Source organism: Trichoplusia ni, chromosome 6, assembly GCF_003590095.1.
Source record: "Trichoplusia ni isolate ovarian cell line Hi5 chromosome 6, tn1, whole genome shotgun sequence".
Classification (NCBI taxonomy): domain Eukaryota; kingdom Metazoa; phylum Arthropoda; class Insecta; order Lepidoptera; family Noctuidae; genus Trichoplusia; species Trichoplusia ni.
This window is the reverse complement of record NC_039483.1, coordinates 5,874,625-5,902,378: the sequence shown is the minus strand read 5'-3', so window position 1 is coordinate 5,902,378 and position 27,754 is coordinate 5,874,625. Positions and strand designations below refer to the sequence as shown.

The following is a 27,754-nucleotide window of genomic DNA, read 5'->3' as shown; positions in this document are numbered from 1 at the left end:
GTACACTACTATCTATATATAGGTGTAATAAAAATGTTGTGTCACAGAACATTTATAGAACGTATAAAATCTCTTACCCAATTTTCATTAAGTAAGTAAATAGAAATAAACATTATAATTAAGTTCGGTAGATATACTAAAACACGAGTGGTGACGTGATAACCTGAATGTTTTTGACTTTCTCGTAGTTCTAGTGGAAAGGACGGAGTAGAAAGGAAGATGGACTCTTCCTTAAAAAAAAACCAAGTCCAATTTTTCGGTTAAAATGTCTAATACCTAAAGCTTTTTCAGTCCCATGTCTTGGCTAGCAGCTAAAATAAAATCTTTATATATTCTAAAAACAGGTGTGGGTAAAATGCAGAGAAATAAAATCATATGCGGCGTACGTTGCATACGTGGATCAGTATGCCTTTACCCGAATATAATACAAAAAAGATATTGAAAAATCCAAGACCAATAAAACAAAACAAAATCTATAAAATATCTATTTATTTTGCTGGTAAAAACAATTATTGCAACATGCGTACACAATAATATCATACTTATGTATCTAGCTAATAATAATAATATACAAATCAATTATACAATATACAAAAAACACAACAATCGTATATTTGGTGTTTTATGGCCGCGGGCACGAGTATGAAAACAGGGGCTGCTCTAGTCAAGAGGCAACTCCAATAAAAATGTTAACGTCATACAAAACGCTCAAATGTATGGAGATGAAAGTCGCATGCATTTCCATACATTTATTAACGTAATAACGTAAACCATTGTAGACACGTTATTTGGTTAGAAGGGCTGTATAATAGTGGAAACAAAATAGGATTGTTGTTGACAATTATTTTATGATTAGAAGCATAAAGACAGACCTGTATTAATTCGATGCATTTTGTTCGGGTACTGTCATGGCATAGTGACGTCATAAGCCAGTAATGTCACTTAGACGGTCCGATAATTACAGATACAGGTGTTTTAGCATTTCATTTTCATTAATCTTTTCAAGGCAATCCGATTGTTTTTAATAATTCTTTGGATTATATAAATTTAAGAATTGTTCTTTATTTTTCACTTGTTTGTGAAGTAACACTAGGCCATTGCTTAGGATAAATCGGTTTTATAATATTCAAAGGTTTGATAAAAAGACTGACTCACCCGCGATTGACGATATAAGAATCAACAAATAACACTAAATTAAAAGTTATAATCACGAAAATGCTACAAAATATATAAATAAACATTTCCCTTAATCTAGTTTGATCTGTTTATTTAAATTATAAATAACAAGTAGTGTACTGTCGACGAAACAATGTTGAAAAGTATTTTTTTGTTTTGTTTTGAAGACAGTACTTAAACATAGTGGATTTTTATCAAATGTATACTTTTGAAACAATATGTTTAATAGTGTGAATCTCGAGTATAGACTAGTCCTACAGAAATAATATCATTAGACTACTCGATTCAGACATTTCAACAAAAAAAACTGTTTTTACATTCATATACAAATGAAGCACAACTTTAAATTAAAATATCCTTAAAATTACTGTCAAATGATCGACTTATTGAACTAAACCTATACAGTAGGTAATAATAATAATATTTATATACAAAATAATAACATATATTTTGTATGTTTGGTGCTATTTATGGCCGCGAAATGGTATATCATGGAAAAACGGTATTCCTTTTACTTATATGATAATTATTAACATATTTATAATAATAATGTTTAAATTAACTTACTTTCGGTACAAAAAGGCTTTCTATCTGTTGTTTTTTGTAGTTATTAGTTGATCTATAGACTAAATAATCATCGCTGCATTTAATATGAGGTTTTTCAACAGTTATTAAATTGTGTTTGCTGTTGGTTAAGCCATTTAAGAACCGTCGTTAACTATATTATACAATTCAATAAAATTAAATTATTGAGTAAGTAGATTGAAATAAGCGAAAGTTTATAAAGAAATGCCTTTTAAATACTTTTGTATAATATACCGGAAATATTCACTTAATATTACAAATTACGTACAAATAAAAAATACTGAAGCATAATTTCTACGACTAATAATTTCTTGATCATCATTTTAATACGTTCGCTGATTACTCTAAAATATTGTTCAATTAAGAAGATTATTTGAAAATGAAAATATTTTAAGATAAATTTACTACAAGACGCGTTTTGTCGACTCCAAGTTTTTGATATATTGATATATAAAACTGCGTGAAATAATATAAATTACTTGTTATTTCAAGAATTTTGGAAGAAAGTCACATTCTTGAAAAAAAATATCAATTTTCGGTAACATTTGAATATCAATCGTAATAATAATATCGTTAAAAACCTTTGGATAAATGGCATCGAATGAATTTTAATATCACAAAAATATCATTTGAAATAAAATTGGGTTAGATTACATTAGAGTAACATTATAATTATATAAGTATTTGTTTAATTTAAAATTTCGGTGGCTTTTCGCGAATTTTGTTTACATAGTAAAGCACGTTTTCATTACAATATCATTTTTTGAATTGAATTTCACTGCCATATTTCTCACTCCCTTATCCCTCAATAAGTTTCTTCATTTTCACTGCTCTTTCTTTGTCTAATATTTTAAGACTTTAGCTCAGCAGTGGGATAAAGAAGCTGAAATTTAGTATAATATGTATGTGTGGTTAAAAGCCTAGGTCAGGTTGTATACCCTCAATTCGATGGACCGATGACTTGGGAGAGAGAAGCCAATATTCAGTGGACCGTGATAAGCTGATCTTGGCATGGAATTGACTTGATTGACAATATATATCAGATCATCCGTGTTCTGAGACCTGCGCCTGATCAATCTCCGTTCGTGTTAGATTACCGTCTGGGGGTATAAAAGAGTAAGAAAATGGAGTGCACATGTTATTTGCACAGACAATTGTGAACTAGAATATGTCCTGCGTATTTAGCTGGTGTCTAGCACCTCGTCCGAAAATTAGTCAGGACTTTATACATAAGGACGTAATATATAATAATTATTATTATTTACTGGGCATTCCTCTTTTTCGGCGGCGGTGTAGGAGCCTTGTCGTTTCTCCTGTTCGCTATAGAGTTGTACAGGAAGGAGCCTCGCGGCGCCCACACGGTGTCGTAGTTGTGCCTGGCGGGGAGCGGGTTCGAGTCCCCGTTGTTGTTGCTGTCGCTCTCGAGGTCCATGCTTCGGTGGTTGTATTTCTTTGGTAGTGGTGGTGGCTCTTCTTCCTCTTGGTTAGAATCTGTTGTACCTGGTTGTGAAATTTGTGTTAGGTGACGGATTCATTTTTTATATATTGTTGTAATTTTGTGTTTGGGATTTACAAGTAAATTAAGTGTTAAATGTCTTAATGAACATAAAACCATTGAAAAAATAGGGGATTTATATAATGAAGCGGTAAATCACTAGTTATCCCAATTAAATACAAATACGTGGCCAAACTATTGTTAAACAGACTTTTAAAATAGTTAAAACTAAACACAAATAACCCGTCTATTGGGAGTTATTTACGGCTGATATTAACATAAGAATTAAAACTGGTGTTAAAAGTATTACTACCCAACAAACTACTGAAAATCACAAGCTCTACATCTGATACGGAAATTAGCGCCGGTAGGTATCGGCTCTAATGGGATGTCGACAAGAGACCAAATTTTGACTGTTCAATTAAATTTCATATAATTGAACAAATCAATTAGCGTTAGCGTTGGAGTAATGCAACTTTCAAAACAGATTGGGATCTTACAAAAACTCATAAAGTAAGACATCGTTATGTACGCCATAAGCGTAACGCATCTACAAACAGTTTTACTTTAAGATATCGGTCGACCTTTAGGTTAGTATCAGCCGTAAGCACACACAAAAATAAGTCTTAAACACTCACCCATAGAGTCTCTATTCGAGGGTGGTGCGGAAGAGTTGATCAAGCTAGTTCGTTGCGAGAGGCGACGCTCGCGCTCAACGTCGGCGCGGAGGGGGCGCTCAGTCACCAGCTGGGACAAGCGGATTAATTATGTAAAACCATGGCTTTATTTATTAGTGATAACTTTAGGACAACTGGGGTCAAGCGATAGTCAATACAATAGGGGTGATGACGTCATTTTCAGATTTTGATGCTCTAAAGGAAGCTAGTACTAAGGTTTCGCTATCTGTCCGTTTTGTCGATCACCAGGTTGAATTTTTAGAACATTGATAGTTAGGCGGTTGTTATTTATGATTTTCACAAATTACCTAATTCTGTTGGAATATGCATTTACCATTCAAAATCAGAGAGAAGTTAACCAAAGCTGTGGTACGGTCATAAAATTGAGATGGAGATTTTTTTTTTTAATTATTTAGCCTTTTGGTCGGAACTCTCAGTGTCGCGAGTCCGACTAGAATTTAACCGCTTTTATGTCCGTCTCAATATGAATTCTGTACAAGATTTTTATTTTTCTGCCGTGGCAGTTTTGCGTAACCTTAATTTTAGCTAAGCCATAACGTCAAAAGCAACGGATCTGAACTTTTACCATTTTTTCAAAATATCTACGGGTTTCATTTATTTTCCTGCATGAAGGACTCAATATTTTTTTTCTATTCATACGCAGTCATCAACCCTATCATTGTTGTAAAATGATTATTAGATTTATCGCAAAAACATCACACTAGTTCAAAATAGAAAGAAAGACATTATTATCACTGTAAATTGCTGTTACTTTACTATTACTGGTTACAACTGGAAATCTCTAGTGTTATTTCAGGGTGTTCGCTTGCTCCACTTTCAATTTTAGCATAAAGAAGTAACAAACATACACACACACTCGAAAACTCACCTTAATAATATTCACGAATTTAATCATGCAGGGCTGCACTTTTAAAATATTTTAAAGCACTGCACTGTTGAGAAATTACTTACTTTTGTGAAGATATTTTAGCCTATGTATGAGAGGCTTTTCACTTCAGTGAGACAATTTCAAATTAGTACAATGATAATGCATGAAAATAAAAATATCCGTTTATTATAATTTAGATGTGAAAAATGGATGACTTGAGTTGCGATCGAGATTTTAACTACATTGAGATAAATTGCATTAAATTTGTGAGAAAGCAAAGCAAGGCCAGTTAGCTAATTTAGTAAATGTTGATATTAAAATTGTTTATGGATCTGTTTCCCTAGAAGTCGAAAAACGGTGTATTTGAAAACTATTGGAGCAAAAAGTTCAGTGAAACGACATAACGAGAAACACCGAAAAGAAGTTAACATAAAACGTGTTGAAACAAGTCTCAGCTATATTTCAAAAACCGCTTCTGTCTATACATGGAAATGTACAATTGAAAAACATGTAGAATAGGTATTCTGAACAAGACTTGGTTATTTTTTTATGTAGGTAGGTAATTTAAATTCTTGCATGGAGGGAGTATCAGATTGTTCAAGTTATTGATATCAAAGATACTGATACAAAAAGATCAAACCTGCGATTCGTCGTGGTTTACTATTATCATAAGTCTATTTTTATTTATCTATCTAGCCTTTATTGAGGTCTGCCAACAAGACTATTCTAAAAAACAATTGCACTACCAATCTTTCTTTTCAAACGACTAGACATTTTTATTTTTTGTCTCTCCTCAAACATTTCCAGTACATTTCCATGCACAAAACAGTAAATTCAAATACAACCGAACTATCCAAACACGTTAAAGACTAATCAGATGACGTTAAAAAAACCAAGACAAGTGAAATATTAATCATAGTATAGTTAACTTACATAAAGCACGTTGAGTTACCACATTCAAACAGACATATTGATATATCGACTGACCTTAAGTACTTGTCTCACCTCTTGGCGCAGTTCTCTTAGCGGCGAGCTGGTCTCTGATTGGCTGATACTGTTGATGCTGGTTACGCTGTTGTTGTTGATTGGTGGGTTGTTGTTCGTGCTCGGGCTGTTGCTGACGCTGTTGCTGTTGACGGAGCCGTTGGGTGTTGGTTGTGTGTACCATTGGCTGCCGCTTGCTTGGGTGCCGACTTCGCTCTGGATGGGTAATTAGAGTTATTTTACTATCATTGTATGAACAAATACAGGATAGGGCGTCGTGGAAGGATTTTAGTGAGGCCTTTGTAAAGCAGAGCAGACACAGTGGAATAGATAATAATAATAATGAACAATATCGTATAACTATCAGATGAAAATGATTGATATTTGTAACTTTTTAACAACATTTTCAAGTTTTAGGTGTTTATCATATTACATTCGATGAAAATAAAAATTTACAAAACTGTATTTTCTTCATTTTAGCTGGCTGTACTACGTGGCTTAACCTGCGTTCTGTTCTTACTCATTCAGCAACAATACTCATAGATATTTAAAAGTCATCAAAGATATTAAACCTAGCCTGAGTCTAACGCGTTCACCAGCCATTTTAACTTCGTAGTTTCTACAATTTCTTAAATTCTCTATTACCTTCCTATTCCTCTTATTCCGTCGACCAGGGGAACTCTGCAGTGTAGCGAAGCGTCCAACCACACCGGTACTGCTGTTCCTACTGAAATTATAAGGTTGCATATATATAGAAGATAGTCTTACTTTAGTTGTATATGCTGTAACTGACTGAATATTACCTTGCAAGAGGATTTATCGCAGCATTGAAACTAAAGAATCTGGTTTTCGACGAAGTTCTGAAACAAAAGGCAAATTGGTATTGAAACTACCTACTATTAGCCTACTATTAACTATTAATAGAATGATTAAGACATACATTATTGACAGCGAACATTAACCACTTCATCTATCGTAGGACCGCTGGTTTTTTATAAGTTTTGAATAAAGCAGAACCCTTGTACAGCTTTTTTTGTAGATGAAGTAAATTTATAACTGAACGGGCCCAAGTATCAGTACACAAGTCTCAAGCCAGTGTCAGAAGATAAGTGGTAGAGGAAAATGGCACAAACAAAGTGACGCCTATGTTCAGCAGTGGGCTATTCAAGACGACGATGACGGTGTGACGATGATGTTTATTAACTTACTCGGTGTTAGTGGATATATCTGATATCCTGTTATTGCACGTGTTGCTGGACTCCGTCTGTAAGCTGTCGCGGAACGGCATGCGAAGCTGCACCTCGGGTGATTCCACTTCTATGTCACAGTTCTGATAATAAAACAATATTGGTAAGAATATTATATGAAGTTTAAGAAGGAGGACCGTTTGTTTTGGCGTGACTTCTGGTAAACTTAAGCACATTAAGACAGTTTATTGATATCGTATAGATTGATTGACCCGATATCTTTTTAATTAACGTCCACTGAGATGTTTATCAATAACATATAAAATGAAGCTACCTTACAAATATTGAGTTGTGAGTGATATTCAATTTAAAACTAGGAGTATATTTAAACTACGTATGCGTACGACAATTGTGTTTCTATTTTATTATACTAACTTTTGTGAGGCGGATTCTAAACTATTTATTTATAACAATGGTTCACTAACACGTATTTATCGGGATAGACCAATGATTTTGGACCCAATCAGAGTCCTTAATAATGAGCTAATGCCGCCACTGGCTTTAATCAGGTTATTTTAATAAATACCCGTAAATACAGGTTTATTTACGGGTATTTATTGAAAAAGTAGACAATAGAAACACAATTTAATATAACCTCTATTAAATTGTGTTTTTATTGTCTACTTTTTCATATAACATGTACTCTAAACATCACGTAGCCCTTATACATTGATACGTGGGAAAAGTTTACCACTGTAAACATCCAAGTACGTACCTTCCGTCCATATCTCTGATGCACGTGTTGCTGCATCCTGCGGAAGCACTTCAGTAGATGCGCGTGTAGCTCTTCCAGCTCGGCAGGCGCTCGCTGCCCGTGTACGTCTAGACCTGTAGACATAACTTATTATTACAACCAAATTTAAAGCTTTTATTGTTAAAATGGAATTTGACGAGATATAAGTGGCGAAGGATCGGGTAAAGAAGTGCTCTCTCGTATCAGAAGTACAGACACAATTTGGGTCACTGAGCTAACGGAGCAAGTAAGTATAATTACTTTTAGGATAGAGTCGTAACTTTCGTCTCAGTATGCAAACAACGAAGAATTCTGCTTCATTACCTGTAGTCGGGGCCACAAGAGAATACACAAACTAACTTGGCTCAACTAGATTTTATTCTATTGACTTATTCACCAAAATTTTATTAACCTGCTTTTTCTAACGCAATCGACAAAGACAGACAATTTTAGTCTAGAACCACTCTTTTTTATTAATTGGACGAAAGTCAAATCTTCGCACAGGGGTACGTAACAAACAATCAAATAATAATTAACGCAAATATCATTTGAGTCGACGCTATATACTACTTACTATAAGAAGTCAAAGTCTAGACAAATATATAAAACGCATAGAATAACTTACCAAACTTCAACAGCGGCATCTGATCGGCTATTAGATCTTTGAGCTCTGCTAACAGAGGGGCGTGATCTGGGTGTCTGTGTTCGTAAGATGGTGTGAGGAAAGCACGCTCGTAGTTCACTATACCGCCTTGGACGGCCGGGTCTAGGATGCCTGGGTAAAAGAAGAAAATTTGGTATTACACAATGAAGAGATACAAACCATGGAAAATTAGTACAATGCTGGTTTATTTATTTCCTCATAGTTAAAATTTTAGTTTAATTTTCGTAATTTGTGTAAAGTTGGTGCTTGTTGTTGTTGTTTCAATATGTTTTTTTTTAACTAGAATAAATCACAAACATACGGATGGAGAGACTACCAATCTCTCAAAATTTTCCAACTAAAACAATGTGTAACCCCCAATGTTAAAAAAAAAATAATAATATTTTGCTTAAATAAAAATAAAAGCCACTTTATCGTGAATTTTTCAAAAAATGAAAATGAATAAGGTGTGTATCTATGTTTATACGTAATAAAGATTAAGTTCCACAGGTCACTTCTTTGCCACACTGTTCTTTTTTTTTGGTTTCATTTATACTTCAAAGGCAAAAGTAAAATCTTGATATATAGAAACAGACTACAACAACGTACCGCTAAGCCTCATAGTGAGCCTATGTAGCGGCGTTTCCGGGGATCTCGCCTCTATGATGAGCGATTTAAGGAGTCTATTGGTATCTCGCAGCGCTTGTACAGCGGCCTCTATGGGGGAAACTTCGTACGTACGCTGTGACGTCACTTCGAACCAGCGGAGAATGCCTGGAAGTAAATAATTAATGTATAATGTTCATTTGAAATGAAATGGTTTAGGTTTCATGAGCTTATCTTAGTCCGTAGTGAAGAAATAGTCGTCCATATTGTCGTTTGGACTCCTAGAGAAGTTACATTTGCCCTAGTAGTGATAGGGCAAATGTCTCTCACACACGCTCACATAGTCGTGTCAGTTGTCAAGAAATAATCATTCCAGTACATTTAGAACTTCTATCGTGACTATGTCAATGCTATGTGGCATTGTCTATTCCTGAGATGATAACAAGATGTAGGTTTTATTTACCTGGTAACTTTTCACTGATCTGAAGTTCAGTTTTCTCTAACCATCGAGTTGCGAACTCGTTTTGATTGGATAAATCATCTGTAGAGCCGTCGACTGGTTCTTCTGTTAACGAAAAATACATGGAAGTTAGAAGTAAATTAATTAGTTCACCAGATATTTGTTTACAAGTCTTATTTATTCACAGATTGACTGCACGGTTAGACGAGTGTCTACGAATGGTTGTCCTGAGTCTAGGTCTGAAATCCCCGCTACAAAAGGATTAAATTACTTTCTGCAGACTTCTATACAAAAAGCAGACAAATTCTGACGTATATTTTTCAAAGCTACTTCTAAATCCAAATATCAAGGCAACACTAACAAATGACCAAAGAAATACCATGATTCAATCTGTATATTATATATTGGAGTCTAGCTGACTCCAAAATATGATGATGTTCAGGTTGCGCAGTGATTAATGTCTAATCTTTCTCCATGTTGAAAGGGGTTTTTATTGTTATAATTCCACCATCTTACCTGCTCTATAGAAAGGTCTTGAGAACTCAAACTTGTCGACGTTATTATGTTTGTAATACTGTAGTATTTGTTCAGCGATGGGCTTGCCCGAGAGACGCTTCAGTTTGTCTCCCATCACCGGTTCGACCGCGTTCACTTGTAAATCTGTGTTTTGTTCAGGATATTAAAAGATTCAAATGCATAAATTCATTAGATAGGTAAAAGTACGCAATATATTTTCAACCGATTTAAAAATGGAGGACATTTTCAATAAGTCTAAAGTATAAGTCTGTATTTTTTTATGTTTGTAACCGCAGAACTTCAGACTGGATGAACCGATATTGATATTCTTTGTCGCGAAATAGCTGTCCCATTATTATTTGAACTTTTATTATATTTAAGTGTGGAATGAATTGTAACAAAATGTGTGTAATTCACATTAACACACAATGGAATAATTATAAAAGGATACATTGTCCATTAGACTCCGTGATTTCAGGTCCCGGTGGACCCAACTTCGGCAGTATCTCAGCCTCGGGCCATTCGTCTAGAAGACGATCATTGAAGTCTTGTAACTGCTCATACTCGTTGCCACGGTATATGTAGCCCTGTAGAGAGAGACAAAAATAATATACACTTAAAAATGTCAAAAATTGTCTCCAACCGGCAACGGGGACAGGGCCCAAGCTACCGATGGTTAGGGTCCAGAGAGAGGAAACTCCTCACGATACGTGCCGTGTCGAGAAGTTCCGCTTTCTGAATCAATCCCTAGACCCAGATGCCCAACGAGAGCCTCCTAACATGTTGGTCGAGGCTTTTGGCTATTGAGCCATTGGCTCTCACGACTATCGGGACAATGACTTCCGAGTCCACCTCCCACAGTTCTACAACCTCATGAGCTTTTATTATTATAGTTACTTACATAAGGCGTCCTTAACAGCTCGGGGAACCCTTTTCCATGATACACGACTCTGAAGTAGCAAGGCGGTGAGCGCGGGGTCCGTAGCATGGCGTCGTACAGGCTCGCTAACTGACTGTGCAGTTCAGCTAGAGGGCCGTAACCAAGAGCCTCCTCTTCGTATTGTTGGACTAGTTGTTTTATTATCTCGACGGCTAGCTCCCATTGTCGACCACGGTTTAACAGGTGGGCTATTTCGAGGTATAGGTATTCCTGTAATATTTTAATCATTTATTTATTCTGCTACTTAAACAACCTGTCGTGGTATCATTCTATGAGATTCTATGAGATAGAATGATACGAAAAGAAAATTAATTAATTAGAACATAGCTTCTATAGTGTTAAATTTAATTCATTTTTTTAATTTACACTAAAGTCGTTAAGATGAATAACAAATCTTATTACTATCTATGGAGTAAGAGATGCCTCCAAATATTTTGCTTAATAGCTTTTCCAATTTAATTGGTAATTTGAAAACTTAAGTAACCTTACCTTTAGTTCTCGATGTGTAGTATGGTTATCATGTTCAACGGTGGGATGTCTAAGTCGTGGCGGTAAAGGATCGTGACTCCAAGCTAACAGCTTCGCGTGTAAAAGTAGGGAAAGACCGGCTTCAGCCCACTGTTGGGCCGCGTGATGCATTTTAGCTAGTTTGTGGACGTAACTGTGGAAAATACATAAAAACTTAAAAGCTGTTATTACTCATCATTACGAATACTTTTATTATGGGACAATACACATTTTTTGTTCATTTTATCAAGTCGTGTGCCCAGATATGTTTAGAGCTTATGATATTCCAATGATATTTTTTTTTTAAATTGATGAGTATAGTGACCCCCTGAAAGGTCTTGAGCATATTCTGATAAACGTTGTATATTTTGATTATATTCGGAAGATTGTGATGTACGTTTGGTGTTAATGGGCAGTTCTCGGCCTAATGATCTGAGTTGCCACATTCATCATCGTCATTGAAACGTTTATGTCTAATTCAAGATTTAAAAAATCCTAATAATGAAAACTCTGTCCTTTTTCCTTAACTATTATTACCAAAGACCAACAAACAAACTCACCGTATATACATATGCGGCCTCTCAATCTGCTGATAGAAATGTAATACGCATGTAGTAAGATGCATTCTATGCGGTGTGGCGGACTTCTGCGCGGCGGCGCGGTACTGAAGCAAGGCGTCCAACTGCCTCGCGGCCGCGGCCACTAGCGCGGCGGCGGCGGTACGTAGACCGCCGCCCGCCGCCCCGCACAATGCCCCGCATAGAGATACGAAACGGACTCGCCATACTGTGTCCCCGTAACCCTTCTCGACTAATACGTCTACTTTGTCTATCATTTCGCTTTCTAGGTCTTTTAGAGGGCTTTCTGTTGAATGAAAATGTAAGTACGTATTTTAATAGGTTACTTAGTGTATAAGAATATTAATGTTTGCTGTTTTATTTCACTTGTTGTTAAAGTGCATTTTAGAGCGTGCATTTTTACAATGTTAAGCTAAAGTTTGCTAGGGTAAAAATATTGGTTGAAAATTAGGAAAATTCAGAAATAGCAGCCATATTCAGGAACAACGCAAAACAAAATTTAATGTCACTTCCACTTATCCTCGAAGAGTCGTTCTATAATGCAAGGATAGAAATATCTGTCCTTCCATTATAGATACTGATGGAAAAGGCATGAGCGACAACAGAAGTGAAAGAGATAGCACACCCAAAGATGGAGCTAAAATTTTGATAATAATTCGTATTTTATACCGTCTTTATCATTATCAAATGGAATGTAGAGACAGTTTTTACATTACGGAGCCAAGCGTTGCTCCAGAATTCAACCTTTGAGCGAGTTAATAGAAAACCTTACAATTAAAATTACAAGAGCCCACCACCAAAACAACTCACCGGTCTCACCATGCATAACACTGTGACTGTACTCAGTCTGCATCATATCGAAGAATAGCGGTATCGTCGTGTTCCGAACCTCTTCGTCTTTGAGGAAGCTGACTTCCAAGAGTGGACCCACGAGGCACGGGATAAAGGAACGTTTGTGTTCATCTGTTGATTAAAAATCGAACATAAGTACCTTGTATGGACAGCACGGGTTTCGGTAGATGACATTTATGATGACTTATTTTACTTCGAGTAGTGCGAGGGAGAAATGATTAATAATATTGAACTTGCAACTAGAAATTTTACGTGACGTCAATGTTAACCATATTTTTGACAAGCAATTACATTACAGCAACCGTGCACTCCTGGACCTTAAAACACTATTTTTTTGATATAAAAAGTGAAACAAGGTGTCTAATAAAGGATCATGCAGTATAAATACTTCGATGGGATGGCTGAGTCATATTAGTCATTAAGACATATTATACACTGTGCACTACATTCGATCCTCGATAACGACAAGTATTTGTGCGATCCACAAATCCTTGGTCTAAACCAGTGTCAGTGTCACAAGGGCCGAATAGATTAGTACGGGGGTCGTTTTAAAAAAAACTCTTACCTAAACTATACCACATCTCGCTCAAACAATCAGCAACACCTCTCCTTATATCTCCATACAAGGAACTGAGTCTTTGTTTCCTCGCCGCTGGCAACGTCTCTAGTTGTAAAGGCTGGGACGTGGCTAAGCACGCGCCCGCTTCGAACCAAGTGCGGCAGAGGGCGTGGATGTTGTTTAAGGCGTCGGTGTCTGACTCGTCCGTGGAGTGAAGACGGTCGCGGAGAGTTGATGCTAAGAGTCTGGGGGAAACATATGAGATAAATTTTCTTATTGGTGATGTGACATTTCAGAATCCGGACACGGCTAATTTTAAGATTTTTTTTTTAACGTTTCGACAGTATACAATCAAATGGTATTTTGAATAGGGCTTTTTAGGCACTTGAAATTTTACCATAATTCCTCTATGTGCGCCAAACGATAGTTTTTGACAACTTACTCCATCCGTTCCAAAAATAATATCTATGGAAGAGATCATCGGTCAAAATCTACAAATGCAGGTATTTTTAAGATCCATTTACTTAAAAAAATACATAAAGACTCACTCACCTCAAAGCTTGTAGCATAACATAATGCTGTAAGTGCAGCATATCAGCCCAGTGGGGTCTGAACAAGGGCCTCTGTAGTATCGCGAGGAACAGAGACAGGGCATCGGAGACCAGCGACCCGGCCCCGCCCACATTCTCCGCTTCTAACGCTCGTACGACAACCGCGTATTGGGTTTCGGACATCTGACGAACTATGTCGAGTAGAACGGAGACTATTCTCCTCTGGAAATGTTAGAATGGTTATGATTATTACAAAAGGCCTTAAAAACTCTAGCTTTACACTATATATTATCTACACGGTATGACTAATGGATTTATGATGTTTAATAAAGTCTCAAATAAGGTAGAAAGGGTTTCAAATTAAGTTTGTATTATTATAACTATTTACTGCAGTAATTTTCTTTCAAAATTCTATAATTTTTTGGCAACTACCGTATTTACTTATGAAATCAGGCTATGATAGAACCAAAATTACATACATATAATTAGAAACAAAATCAGACCACATTTCCTAGAAACATAATCTACATCAACTTTCTAACTACTTATTCTACATAAGCATCTTCTTTTATCGAGCGGGGGGAAATCCTCATTGAAAAGTCTCCCGTATATCGTCGTTGCGCAGCAATGCATAACAACTCATCACGCACCAAACATACAACCAACCTACCCGACTACACCTACTAGACAAATATTAACGTGTTCTAGAACAAAACTCACCAACAAAGCATCATCGCTGGCACTAATACTGTGATCCTCACTCTTCCTTTCCCTCAACATGGTTGCCGCTGTCTTCAACACCGTCGGTAGCAGACGCCTCGCAAGTTCACCTCTATCTGCCTCCACTGGGCCGACGTCGTCTCGCGCGAGGAGAGATACGACTTCGCCGAGAGTTTCCACGCAAAGCTCCACCTGATATGTAAGTTATGTTAGTCGGTGTTTGTTAAGGAGAGTTGGTCGATGGCCATCGTGTAACCGTCGATCCTTAATTTTCCAATGTTTGATTCAGTTGTTACGTATGAGGTGGAACCTTTAAAAGATTATGCCCACAAAAATAAATAAAATTTGTGCAAATAGCACCACACAGGTGCATGTTTGACAAAACTTTCGAACTAGTCGCGTAAACGATCAAACTATTGCGTCAAACATATTTTATGTCTCGGAACGTTTTATAGCTCACGATTCAGGGACCGATCTTCATTTGTTTAGGCTTTGAGCAAGAGATGGGAATTTTTAAAGCAAACATTGATGTCAAAATTTTCGGGTTCAGATTTCGACTAACGTGGAAACCGCTTTGATGTTTAATTGTTTTTCAACCGTCACACTTCATGACTGGTTTGTTTAAGTATCTTAATTTAGTAGATCTAGGTTAAATCCTGCACCCGCGCATAAGAATATTTATGCATTTTTCTAGTATAGACAGATGTATTTAGTTGCCCTGAAAATCCGTTTTGTAGTTCTGAAAGAGCGTAGCCTATAAATTTTTGAAGGCTTCAAATATAATTTATTTTCAAGCATTTTTAGATCCATCCATATTATTTTGTGATTGTAATGATTGTACAATTTGAATGTCGATGTTGTATGTATTATAATTAATATAAGCCGATTCAAGCTGAATTATGAATTAATATTTTACATGATTCAAAATGTTAATGAGAATGAACACATATAATATTGAAGCGGTTTTATAAAGCTTTTGATGATTGTGTTCAGGACAAAGTCAAATTTATATCTTTTGGATTTATTTATTTGTTGTATAATTTGTACACTTTATATTTGTTACTCTTTCCCTATTTAATACTTACACTTGACTCTTGAATGTGAACACGGCTGCATGAAATCAGAATATACATAAACTAACTTTGCAATATACACATATATTATAGTTGTCACTGTACACAATTTTATTCATGGTCAATACTAAAGTTCAACCAGTACTGAATCGAAAATGTTAAAAGCATATATTTATACAGGAATATGATAACAATATGATTCAATAACATTATGATAAGCTGAAAAAGGAAGCAATATTATTATTATTTCGAATTAGTTTTTGTCGGATAGTTATTATCCTCATACAAAAGTTGTTTGGGAACTCCACAATATTGAAAATTTGTGGATAATCAAAAACAACTATTTACTTATACTTCATTACCTCGTTTTGAGTGAACTTTTATTTAACGGATACAACAATTTATACTTGAATCCTAACTAGTCTTTATTATGAAACAATAAGGTTCATTTTTACAAAGCAACCAAAATTACAGGAACACGACACTAATAAAGGCCCAGATATCTCTATGTGGGCCTTTATTAGTGAGTGATAGTGAGATCGGTCGATCCACTCAAACCGAAGCAAGTTCAGTACTTTATTAATGTGTCTTATTCTAAAGGCGTATACATACGATCTGTTCTTGATGCGTGTGGTCGCGCAGCCGTGTCGTGTCCTCGCCGAGGAGTCGCGCCGCTTTGACCTCCGAGCGCGATTTGTGGGCGGCCTCGCGAACCCACTGCCACACCCGACATTGCTAGCGGACGCTGACTTATTCCCGTATTTACAAGGTTATTGATTCGTTTGGCTTTTGATGTCACATTACAAACTTATGCAACTTATTAATGGTAAGGATTTCTTCAGATAATTTTGATAAAAAGTTGAGAAATGAATGTGGTAATGAAACATCTTTGTTTTAAAGCCATTTGATACGACGGGAATTCGTCTGTAGCGTACACCAATGGACTGATTACTATCAATTCAAAACCGGAATCAAATTAACCATGAATCGAATTTTAATTTAAATTTTAAAAATAATAATAATTACATTTCGCTTTTATTCCACTGAATTCATAATAATCAGTCGTTACACTCGCGAGCTGTCAAATCGAACTGACACTGACAGTTGATAACTGACATCTGTCATGGCAGCCGTCAATGACAGCTCGCAAGTGCAAAACATGCAACACATCAAGAGTTTGCACACAATTTAGTATTCAAGCGACATCGAAGGCGCTTGTTAAAGTTTTATTTTAATTAATATTTTAATTTAACACCAACATCAAAAAAAATGTTGCAATGTTATTTTGAAAAGGTCGTAAGTGTGAGTGAAGTTGTATAATATGTATGGATACTTATACTAGATAGAAAATATAGAACAAATTATATTATAATCAGAAAAAATAATATAGATAGTGCACAAATTATTTTCCATACATAATAATGTGAATTGAACGATAGCGTCACAAGTTATTAGTAAAGTGTTCACACAGACAGACACACAGCTCTAACTAGCCAACACATGGTTCGTTGTTTACAAAACCCTTATTTAGTTAATCTAACAATAACCCTTTAGGTACCCATTATGATCTTTCGTAAACCTTATTCAAGTACTACTGTGAATATTTTGTTAGTTCCAGAAAAAAAACACTTTCAAGGTAAAATAACTCTTATACTCCGAGTTACAAAGTTCACTTTCTAATCTAGAACAATCAACATGTATGAAAACAACTGAATAGTTAGAACTGAACCATATCGTCGTCTTCACTTGTGCCGCACACAACTAAACACTGTGTATACACACTACATGCACACACACAAACATATAGTGGTGTTAGTTAATACATATTAATAATGCCATATGACGAGTATTATAGAATAGTCTTAAATATATTGAAGTGATATATTATTGTATTATATTTGTGATGTTACTTATAAACACGGTTTGTGTGCAGATCTCACGATGCGGGTGCGACGATGGCACGCTTTTTTTGTTAAAGGAAAAATGCGAAAGAGGTTTTAAGCCTGTCCGACTAAGAACTTATTTGACGGGCTGATAGTGATATAACAAGTTCAGTTACTAATTAAAAGATTATATATTTTTGTTCATGCAGGTGTGTAGGCATTGTCAGAGTGGAATGCGTAATAAATCTCTACCCCTTAAATATAGTACATAGGATATTTTTATCAGTTGTCCAATACTCATAATACAAGCTTGACTTAGTCTTGATACTAGATGGCGTAATGTGAAAGTTGCGCTTTATACTAAGGTTTTAATATTTTAATTTATCTAAAAGTATATCCTTCAGTACGTTGAATATTTAAGAAGTAGAGGTTTTATTATTTATAATAAATACATCATTAGCAGTGTTATTGCATATACATTATATATGAGTCATGCGATATGATTTTAAATAAATATAATGTCTATGGTATCATATGAACCCAGGTGTTAGTGACAATATATTATGGTGTATTAGTTATCTTGAAACATGTTTACGGATAGCCGAGCGGTAGAGGTCGATCCCCGCACAAGTACAAGCGTTTGTGTGATCCACGAATGCTTGTCCAGAGTCTGGGTGTCACTGGTCATGTGACTTTAATGTTTTTGAAACTGCGACACAAGGATCGAATTCTTTAGATAGGAGTTATTTTTTTTTAGAAGCGTCAATAATATTATACACTATGTATTTTCGACTAAAACACTAAATTATCTTTTTAGTCGATTGCAAACAGATTTACAAGTAGTTATTTTTAAGACTTACATGACCAATAAAAAATAACCACGTTTCAAGACAAAAACTAAACGATGTTAATTAATAATATGAGCGACTGACTATATTATGTTTACTCCAAACGATTTAGTTAAGGTTAATTTATAATGTACGATTTTTTATTGTGTTAATATAACATTATATTATTTTGTTTCTATAAGAATTAGACTGTCTAAACTACTACAACATACTGCCATACTATTCTACCTTATAATTAAGCTTTCACTGTGTGTGGGTCACTTTCATAGACTTGTATTTTTTTAATTACCTACTGTTCCAAATCTAGTTGGTCGTTATTATTCCTATTCAAGTTCATTGTTATTTTTAATCCGATCATGGAGTATTTTAATCAAATTTATTTAATTTTAGCTTATTTTTCATATCAATCACAATTCCTTTAACAGGATACAAAAACAAGAATTAAGATTTCTATTAAACTAATAAAAATGGTACTCTATTACATTCTTTCCCAAAGTGGGAGATAACGCCTCTTCTCGGCGGTGAAATGAGCCGGAACAAAAATACCTAGCTAACAATATGTAGTTTATTTAATTTCATGTTATAATGTTTTAAATTGTCTCATTAAATATGGGGGACGAATTCTATTAGATTTTAAATTATAGAGACAAAATAAAATTTGGGATCCTCTACTCTAAAACAACTTTATAAAATCGAGTATAGACTTTGACACCACAGTGAAAGCTCACCCAAAACTGAGCTATACCGCATACGACATAGGGTGCAAAACGGACTGCATGCATCAGCGTGCGGTGCTTACCTCGTGTTGCCGCGACGCGCCTTAGACACACACATACCTGACTGGATCCAATACGGTGCTGGGATATCAATTATATATAACCCTCCTGGCAGTCGGGTAAAAATACTATTTTATTAACATAGTTTTATTGAAATTTAACAAATGTTGTACTTGTATAGGTGAAAGGTGAATTAATTGCTGAAATTTTATTGACGGTACTAATTAAAGCGTACTGTATAAGGGTACGGTAAAAAATTGAATCTGACACTACATTTATGAACATTTTTGACCACCAAATTTATGATGGCAACAAAATATTTATGTTTATAGCGGCAGCATATTTTTTAGAAAATTTCAACTATTTAGCTATCCACCGTTCATGATATACAGTCTGGTGACGGACGTACGTATAGATAAACGGATGTTAGGTAGATGGACACAATTTGACACAATGTGGATTAAAACAGAACAGTGTCGTGTTCGATTTTTAATACCGTTTTGTATAATCCGTATTCTTAAAAATCACATTATTATTCAATTGTAAATTATAATAAACACGTCAATAGACGGCCAACTCAATTGAAGTCGTCCCAAGATTTATGGCGTTTCCTTTCATTTTTTTAAAGATACAATATATAACAGTCTACAAAAGCAGTAAAAAACATAATTGATATCCCAACAAACGTTCCTTCTTGATACTTGATAACGATAACACAATACACGAACACAAATACGCGTACATTACCGTAGTGCGGTGCTCACATACCATCACACGTACCGGTGGGTTTTACTAGACGAACACAGGGTTATTGACGATAGTTACCTTATGACAATATATTGAGTTTTGCCAGGAATACACGTTTGATACGTACTTATTTTTATGTTTGATAATCGCGGCGACAGTTAAGTAAAAAGTTTGTGGCCTGTCAGAAGGCCTATCATCACCTCTTAAAGAAATAATATTGCAGGCCTGGAAGATAGACACCGCTCTGAAATGTGTAGTAGGCTATCACACTTCCACGCAAATGAATAGAATGCAATAACCTTATTTTAAGACGTAGCGACAGGCATTGGTTGAATATTTGTAACTAAAACTTTAATGGTTATTTTGTAGAACTTCGAAATTTTGCAATAAGGTGCGTATGAAATGTTTTGTTCTTGGCAACACTCAAAAATATTACCAGTGCAAAAAACAAACTAAAAATACTTACCTAAATACTTTTGTCGTAGTATCAATAGACGTTTTGAAAGTTTATTTTACATTATCGTAAATATAACGTTTCAATATCGTCTTAAGAATTTTGGTTACCATTTTCATGGAATGTGTGTAGTGTATGAATTATTTAAATTGTGTACAAATGTTGATATTATCGCATTGATATGAATTCATTATTTGTTAATAAAAATCACGAAATCAGAAAAATGCAAGACAATTTTGAAGTTTGGAATGATATTACTTTGAATTAGAATGATTTTTCCGTTATTAACGTTTTTGTATATTATAATCAGTCAAGTCGCAAACAATCTTATTCCAGTTAATATGGAGTGTGTTGACATAAGATACTTTGCTATCAAACTCACTCATTCTGCACAAATCAACGAATCATCCAGTTATGTGTATCAGTTTTTATTCATGTATTATCTTGTTTCCTAAGTTTCACTTTGTGCTTTGTTTAAACATCAATTGTTTTTTAAGAGTTTTGTGTAATATGCATGTTCAATACACAAATTGTCTTTGCTCGAGTGAAAGGTATTTATGTGTGTGCAATGTATGAGTAAAACGCGAGTGTTGTTCACCAAAATGGAGAATTTTATACCTATCATTGTATGTGTCGCTGTTTCTTAAAACGTGTGGCTATAATAATATGTTGCTTTGTATAACAGTTGTAATCGCAAACGAAACTAACTAAAGTTCTTCAGTAAAACGATATTCTCTCGCATCGAAATGTATATTTATCTCTCCATACCACTTAAGAAAGACAACGACAGCATGATATTTAAGACTTTTAAACTGATTATCGTTTATGAGTACACCTGTCATTGAACATTCGTGTAGTTTTGTATGTATGTGTGGTATAATCACCTCAGCCTTATCTCGTAGCAGCGCGCGTGTCGTAGCAGCTAGGTGCGGCAGTAGCAGGGCCCTCGCTCGCGGTGCTACGCCGAGCGGCCCGTTGACTAGTTCGTGTAGAGCTAGCATGCGCTGCTTGCTGAGCCGGCCGAGAGGGAGGGCGTCCAGAGCGCGGACTATGTATGCACTGGGGACAAATATAGTAATTTAAAGATTACGAAACTGATGTTTTCATATCCTCATTCAGAAAGTATATACTATATCTGTGAGTAGGACATACAATTTTAATATAACAAGACATTTTATATCTTGCTGGAGTCGGGACAATAAATCAACATGGTGTTTTTAATGATGAAAAAATCGAAAGTCGAAGTCTTTCATTGGTGGTATCTAAAAATCTACAATCACATGATTCCACAATCATTAAAATGACATGCATAAAAACACTCAGGACAAATATTCTTAAATCACACAAATGCTTGTCGTACGCGGGGATCGAGCCCGCGACACGTTGCGTAAAGATACTTTGTCGTCATGACCTCAACCACTCGGCTATCCATGCAGTAAACCTTACAAACCTGAGTTCAGTATCGGGGTAGACTTTAATGATATGCGGTACAGCGTGCGGCAGGTACTTGAGCGCGGAGCCCTGACACGTGAGCGCGTGGTCACCGCAACGCATCAGCCACACCAACATCTCTAGAAGGTTCTGTGGAAGATGGTTATTTATTACTTATTTTGTTAAAAAGCTTGAGGCATTTCGGATTGAACATAAAATAAAGAATTTTAGTTTGAAACAGTAAGAGCAACTGGCTACTTAAAATAATAGGAATTTTATGTATGTAGGTAATACAATAAAGACTATGTCTTCGGCAAAACCACACAAATCATAAGTTTCGAGGTAAGAAACTTGAAAAACTGAATAAATGAGATCCTGCTTAAGACAAAAATAATCGGGAAGTAACAACGTTTAATTATTTCGACTTGATTTGATTTGACTATAAATTGCTATCTGATTCACATGTTTCTTGTATTCATGTTAACGGGAACAACGCTGTTAATAAAAAATACTCAAACTCACCTCAAACAAACAGCAGAAGTCATTATCTGAGGCTCTATCGCCTAAAGCGCTTCGCAACTGTCGACTCCTCACGATCAATCGAATAAGGCTCTCGATACACTTCATGCAGACTAACAGACGTTTTAACGCCGCATCGCCAGCGTTCGCCGCCGATATCACCCAAACCATCACTGAGATTAGTTTTCTGTGGAGAGATTTTAAATTTCTTTGTTAATATTCTGCCATTACAAAAGTATAAGGTACTTCGGCATATATTTTTTTGCGGCTAGTGTCGCAAGACACGAGGAAGCTAGCTGCGCGGGACATATTATATTGCACAAGCGTATGCGGCAACTGTACTCTTATAGCCTGATAAGATGGCAATCCAACACGACCGGAGAGAGATCAGGCGCATTAACCACATTTTTACATGCCTACTGAAATACGGATGCTGTGATATTTATTACAAAAACGCTCAAAAAATCAAAAAGTCGATCGAACTCGAGAGCTTTGACTAGACAGTCCTGCCTGCCAGTAATACCACCTATTATACCAAAAGTATATACATCAGAATCTTAAATAGGTATACTCACTCATAAGCCAGCGCGTCGCAGAAACTATCATCAATATAAACGTGCAACACCGGCTGGAAGTGCTGGTACTTATGATCGGCCACTAAAGATATCACCCTTAGTAGACATTCCAGTACCAGAACACCGTAACTCGTGTCCGAGTAGCCTTCGTGGTCTTCTTCAACCTAAAGAAAAAAGTGGATTGATGAAAGATTACTTGGCTTGAAATCTTGGTTCGTATAGTTTACCACAAAGAAAATGGGAAAAAAACAACGGAGATTTTAAGTTTTTCGTGACGTCACTCCTCGCTATAATTTTGGCCACACAGTTACGTCACCAGCCAAAACTCTAATAAAGAGCTCTTTAAAAAATTCAGGTCATTCAAATAAAAGCCACTTTTTAAAGTTAATCTTTAGTATGCATGGATATATGACTGCATTTATTACCTGTGTAAGAATACTGAACAACGCATCTAGGATATCTTGTAGAAACTTCACCAGTTCCTCACTTGGGACTGATAGTAGTTGAGTGAGAGCATTTCTTAAGGTGCCCTCAGCATAGTGAGTGTTCCATTTTAGTACTCCAAGGATTTCCTCTGTAAAAAAATAAATATTAAGAGCTTGCCTAACTATGTGTTTATAGGGTAAGCTAAAAATAAAGAAGTTGTGGGATCCAAGGCAGAGGCAATTTTTTATCGTGGGCCACACCGAACATAAGTGTTTTGAAGATATTCGTTGGTTTCATTGTAGATCCTGACCTACAGGCGTTCCAATGACAGGCGTAAGTGTTAGATTAGTCCAATAAAAAAAAAGTGCATGTAATGTGGAAATAATAATAACGTTAATTTCAGTAAAGCAGCAGAGTTAGTTTCAGCAGAAAGGTAAACTTTTATGGACAAAATAATTTTAGGTACATTAGCTGTAGTGAAATAAATTCGAATTCCAGGCATTCTCTTTCGCTCTGTCACTTTTTATTACCCAATATCCAATTTTTTAAATTTTTACCAAATTTTTGCCAAATTTTGATGCTGACACGATCCTCAGATATGAGGGACCGACATGAAGGGAGAGAGAGTCCAATCTAATATTATTTGACTACGAAATATTATTGGAATTCCCATAAGTTGCACTTAACAGAAGTTAGGATGAGCAGGGTGTGTGGTACCTCTCTGCGTGAGCTTGGTGGAGCAGAGCTTGGTGTGCACGGTGAGCGTGTCGCGGTGCACGAGCGCGAGCGCGGCGCGCGTGAGGCCGTGCTCGGCGCCGGCCGGCAGCTCGTCGCGCCGCGCCGGCAGCGCCACGCACGCCGCGCACGCCTCCGCCTCCGACTCCGCCGTGCTGCGCTTGTCCAGCTGGAGAGGATAGCGTAAAAGTCTAAACTGTCAGTTCTTGTATTTTTTGATAAACAAACAAAATAATTTCAATTTTTTATTAAGGACACACACAAATGAATAAATATACTTCTGGAAGATAACATGAAAAATGGATTTAACAAAACTAAAGTCAAGATGAACGTCCATGTCGTGCCGAGACCGATATTCGTTGAAGGGGTAACTCATTGTACAGAACAACTTCAATCGAGAGCAAAACGTTCGATCCATCATGTTTTAATATATCACTTATAAGTCAAGCTGACAGCAGCATCAAACTAGCAGAAAACAATCACAAAAACGAATTACCACATCACATAAAATGACTCACCTTATAAACACATAGATTATGTTGTGTGTCCGGTGTAGTAGTTCCCTCTCGTTGCATCAACCTTAAGTAGGAGAGAGCGAAATGCCTCTCCGCTCTGTCCTTAGCCTCGTTAGATGATCGATGCCGACAGAGGAAGACTAGATGCGCTTCTTTAAACTCTTCGATATTCAGGCAGACCTGGGGGCAATAATGTCATAACCACATGTTCAACTTTTGGAACATAAAAGGAACAAAGAGATATCAATTACACCGTAATTGTAGACGGTAAAACGTTCGGTGGAAAGAAGTTAACTTTAGTGCATTTATGTGTAGAAATTTTATCTGCTATTTTTAAAGAACGTTTACAGATAAATTATAAACCAAATAAAGTAAACTCTGAGGGCAAGATAGATAGATAAACTCACTGCTTTTATTTGCTTCTTACAATTAAAATCTAGGCAACAAATATTGAAAATTAATATTAAATATTTATTTAAAAACCCCCGACATTAACCCACCACCAATTTACTCCTCAAACGAAACTAAGAAATCTCTTGACTAAGTCAACGATATTCTATTTCAGTACGATCATTAGTCTCCACTAGAGTATATAATATATATAATATAATATATCCTGGGACAACTCACACACGGTTATCTGATCCCAAGCTAAGCAGAGCTTGTGTTATGGTAACCAGACAACTGATAAACTTACTTAAATATTTCTAAATACATACATATTATAGATAAATTACACCCAGACACCAGAACAAATGATCATGCTCATCACACAACATTTGTCCTGGGCGGGAATCGAACCCACGACCTCCGGTATAGCAGTCATTGTCACTAACCACTAGACCAACAGGCCCGTCCGTATTTCTTGATAATCTGTTATTTACAGGTGCATATTATTTACCTTGAAAACTTCCTGCCATCGCGGCCGGTCGTCGTGGTAATACACTACCGACGTGTATTCACTGGTTAGAGGCACGCCAGCGCCAACTGATATCACTCCCTTTAAGGACAAAAGTTGAATTCAAACTTGATTTATATTGAGATGTGAGCTTTTGTGAAATATGAAACTACACGGTATTTTTCGACAGAGACAACATAATATATTATAGCGTACAGTTATAAACTTAAAATGGCAAAAAGTAGATATGTACAAAATCAGCAATGTAATATTTGATGTAAAAACGAAAATTTGATTCAGCCACGCAAGAATACCCGCTACTAGATTTTTTACATTACCTTCCATAAATAAACTATGTGCATCACATATCTATACTAATATATAAAGCTGAAGAGTTTGTTTGTTTGTTTGAACGCGCCAATCTCAGGAACTACTGGTCCAAATTGAAAAATTCTTTTTGTGTTGAATAGACCATTCATCGAGGAAGGCTTTAGGCTATAAACCATCATGCAGCGACTAATAGAAGCTAAGATACAATGGAAAATGTGAAAAAAACGGGGACGAAGTCGCGGGCAACAGCTAGTCTGTTAATATAATTAACCAATACTTTGACCCAATATATGTAATTACTCATACTCACTGGCAATATCTTCCCATGTTTATCGACAACCCTCGCCACTAGCTCTATATTCCTCTCCGAGGACTTGCCCCCTCCCTTAGAAAACGAACCACCACACACAGTCACGTACAGGTCGTTGCGAGCGTCGCCCGGCAGTATGACTTCGGGGAAACCCATCTTTCGGGCTACGGCTGTCTTACCGACCACTATGTGAGGGTTTTCTTCACGAATCTGTGAATTAATGAAATAATGTTAAACTAAAAGTTACGAAAGGACGTCTGTTTAGTTAAGACACGATTAAATGTAAATGTCATAAAAATGTTATGTATATCTTTTTTGCAATACCATTACAGATTTTATCATAATTGACTGTGTTATAAAATTATCTAAAGTAACATTAATATAGAAATCTTTAGTTTTTCGTGTTAAGGGGTTACTGGAAATTTTCACGAGAAATAAATGTATCTCAAATCAAGATCAAGGACATTGCTGACAGAATTGAGTTACAGACAAACATGCAATTAATGCTTCAATTGTAAGTGTGGGATCAGTTCTTGAACCATTTTCTTTTACACCCAAAGTTACTTTCATATTAATAATGTTAATAAGGTTGGACAAAAATCTTACCTGTTTTAAATCACCTTCAACCAATTGAACGGACACCCACAATCCTTGAGGATTCTTCGTGTCTTTAATCTCACGATTTGTTATTATTTTCTTCAATAATGCGTCCAAGTTTTCCTTTTCATAACTGCAATATGAACAAACGAATGAAAACAAGGTTTTTTTTTGGTTCATACTAATTCGTGCTCTAAGCGGTTATCACTCATAATATATCGCACACGGATAGTAGTCAACGCAGTGACCAGTACTAACTATACGCTAACTTCAATCTTTGCCATCGAATAGAATACTTACGGATAAAATGGCACTTGTATATGTTTGTCCGGACTGTCAGTGGTCAGGGATCGCTTGATGTCTGCGCACGCGACTCCGAACGGACGACGCATCGAACGACCCGATGTCGATATCGGAAGCGATTGAGCTACTGAACTGCGTCTGTGCAAATGTTATAAAATATGTTTTATTTCAAAAGCTAGATATCGTTTCATTTTAGAAGAAAAACAAACTGTCAGTAAATTAAAAAAATAACTATCGTTTATTACAATGGCAACTGGGGATTTTTTTTTAAGTCTTGAAAGTTTTTAAGACATACAATACTGTTTTAAAATTAACGGTACTAGATAGTTGAATACCCTGTATTCCATTGATTGTCCATACTACAGTATTATATTACCGGAGAAATAAGGCTAATGTAAAATCGTGGAGAACAAAAACCTTCTTATTTAATTGAAAATTACCTCTGTGATCGATAGAATAGACTTCAACTCCATATTCCTTACCTGTGATCAATGTTTTGTGCGTCCATCGATCCTATTCTGACTATATTACACACTAGATACAATTTTTCATTCTTCAATATATCACTGCCGAAATCCTGAAACAAAAGTAACACATTTTTTTTAATACATTTAAT

The 27,754-nt window shown here is 35.9% G+C and overlaps 1 protein-coding gene across 4 annotated transcripts in view; it reads right to left on the bottom strand.

The window, feature by feature from the left end:
* Positions 1–471: 471 nt before the first annotated feature.
* LOC113495489 (dedicator of cytokinesis protein 1) overlaps positions 472–27,754 on the bottom strand; it is a 42,131-nt gene continuing 14,848 nt past the window's right edge. Inside the window, exons 7-38 of one of the 4 annotated variants that reach the window (XM_026874268.1) lie at positions 27,621–27,715; positions 27,136–27,276; positions 26,845–26,968; positions 26,239–26,448; positions 25,602–25,700; positions 24,704–24,880; positions 24,168–24,354; positions 23,450–23,598; positions 23,025–23,188; positions 22,453–22,636; positions 21,950–22,080; positions 21,384–21,558; positions 16,404–16,508; positions 14,719–14,910; positions 14,000–14,220; positions 13,454–13,692; positions 12,847–12,999; positions 12,019–12,322; positions 11,441–11,612; positions 10,913–11,161; positions 10,463–10,598; positions 10,012–10,155; positions 9,499–9,600; positions 9,039–9,203; positions 8,412–8,561; positions 7,769–7,881; positions 7,015–7,136; positions 6,610–6,666; positions 6,452–6,533; positions 5,810–6,022; positions 3,895–4,003; positions 472–3,261 (exon numbers count right to left, since the gene is read on the bottom strand). In XM_026874268.1, the coding sequence (XP_026730069.1) occupies positions 3,023–3,261; positions 3,895–4,003; positions 5,810–6,022; positions 6,452–6,533; positions 6,610–6,666; positions 7,015–7,136; positions 7,769–7,881; positions 8,412–8,561; positions 9,039–9,203; positions 9,499–9,600; positions 10,012–10,155; positions 10,463–10,598; positions 10,913–11,161; positions 11,441–11,612; positions 12,019–12,322; positions 12,847–12,999; positions 13,454–13,692; positions 14,000–14,220; positions 14,719–14,910; positions 16,404–16,508; positions 21,384–21,558; positions 21,950–22,080; positions 22,453–22,636; positions 23,025–23,188; positions 23,450–23,598; positions 24,168–24,354; positions 24,704–24,880; positions 25,602–25,700; positions 26,239–26,448; positions 26,845–26,968; positions 27,136–27,276; positions 27,621–27,715 (5,103 nt within the window). In that variant the 3' untranslated portion in view covers positions 472–3,022. The remainder of the gene's footprint in view (positions 3,262–3,894; positions 4,004–5,809; positions 6,023–6,451; positions 6,534–6,609; positions 6,667–7,014; positions 7,137–7,768; positions 7,882–8,411; positions 8,562–9,038; positions 9,204–9,498; positions 9,601–10,011; positions 10,156–10,462; positions 10,599–10,912; positions 11,162–11,440; positions 11,613–12,018; positions 12,323–12,846; positions 13,000–13,453; positions 13,693–13,999; positions 14,221–14,718; positions 14,911–16,403; positions 16,509–21,383; positions 21,559–21,949; positions 22,081–22,452; positions 22,637–23,024; positions 23,189–23,449; positions 23,599–24,167; positions 24,355–24,703; positions 24,881–25,601; positions 25,701–26,238; positions 26,449–26,844; positions 26,969–27,135; positions 27,277–27,620; positions 27,716–27,754) is intronic. The other 3 variants (XM_026874269.1, XM_026874270.1, XM_026874271.1) reach the window with 3 other exon arrangements.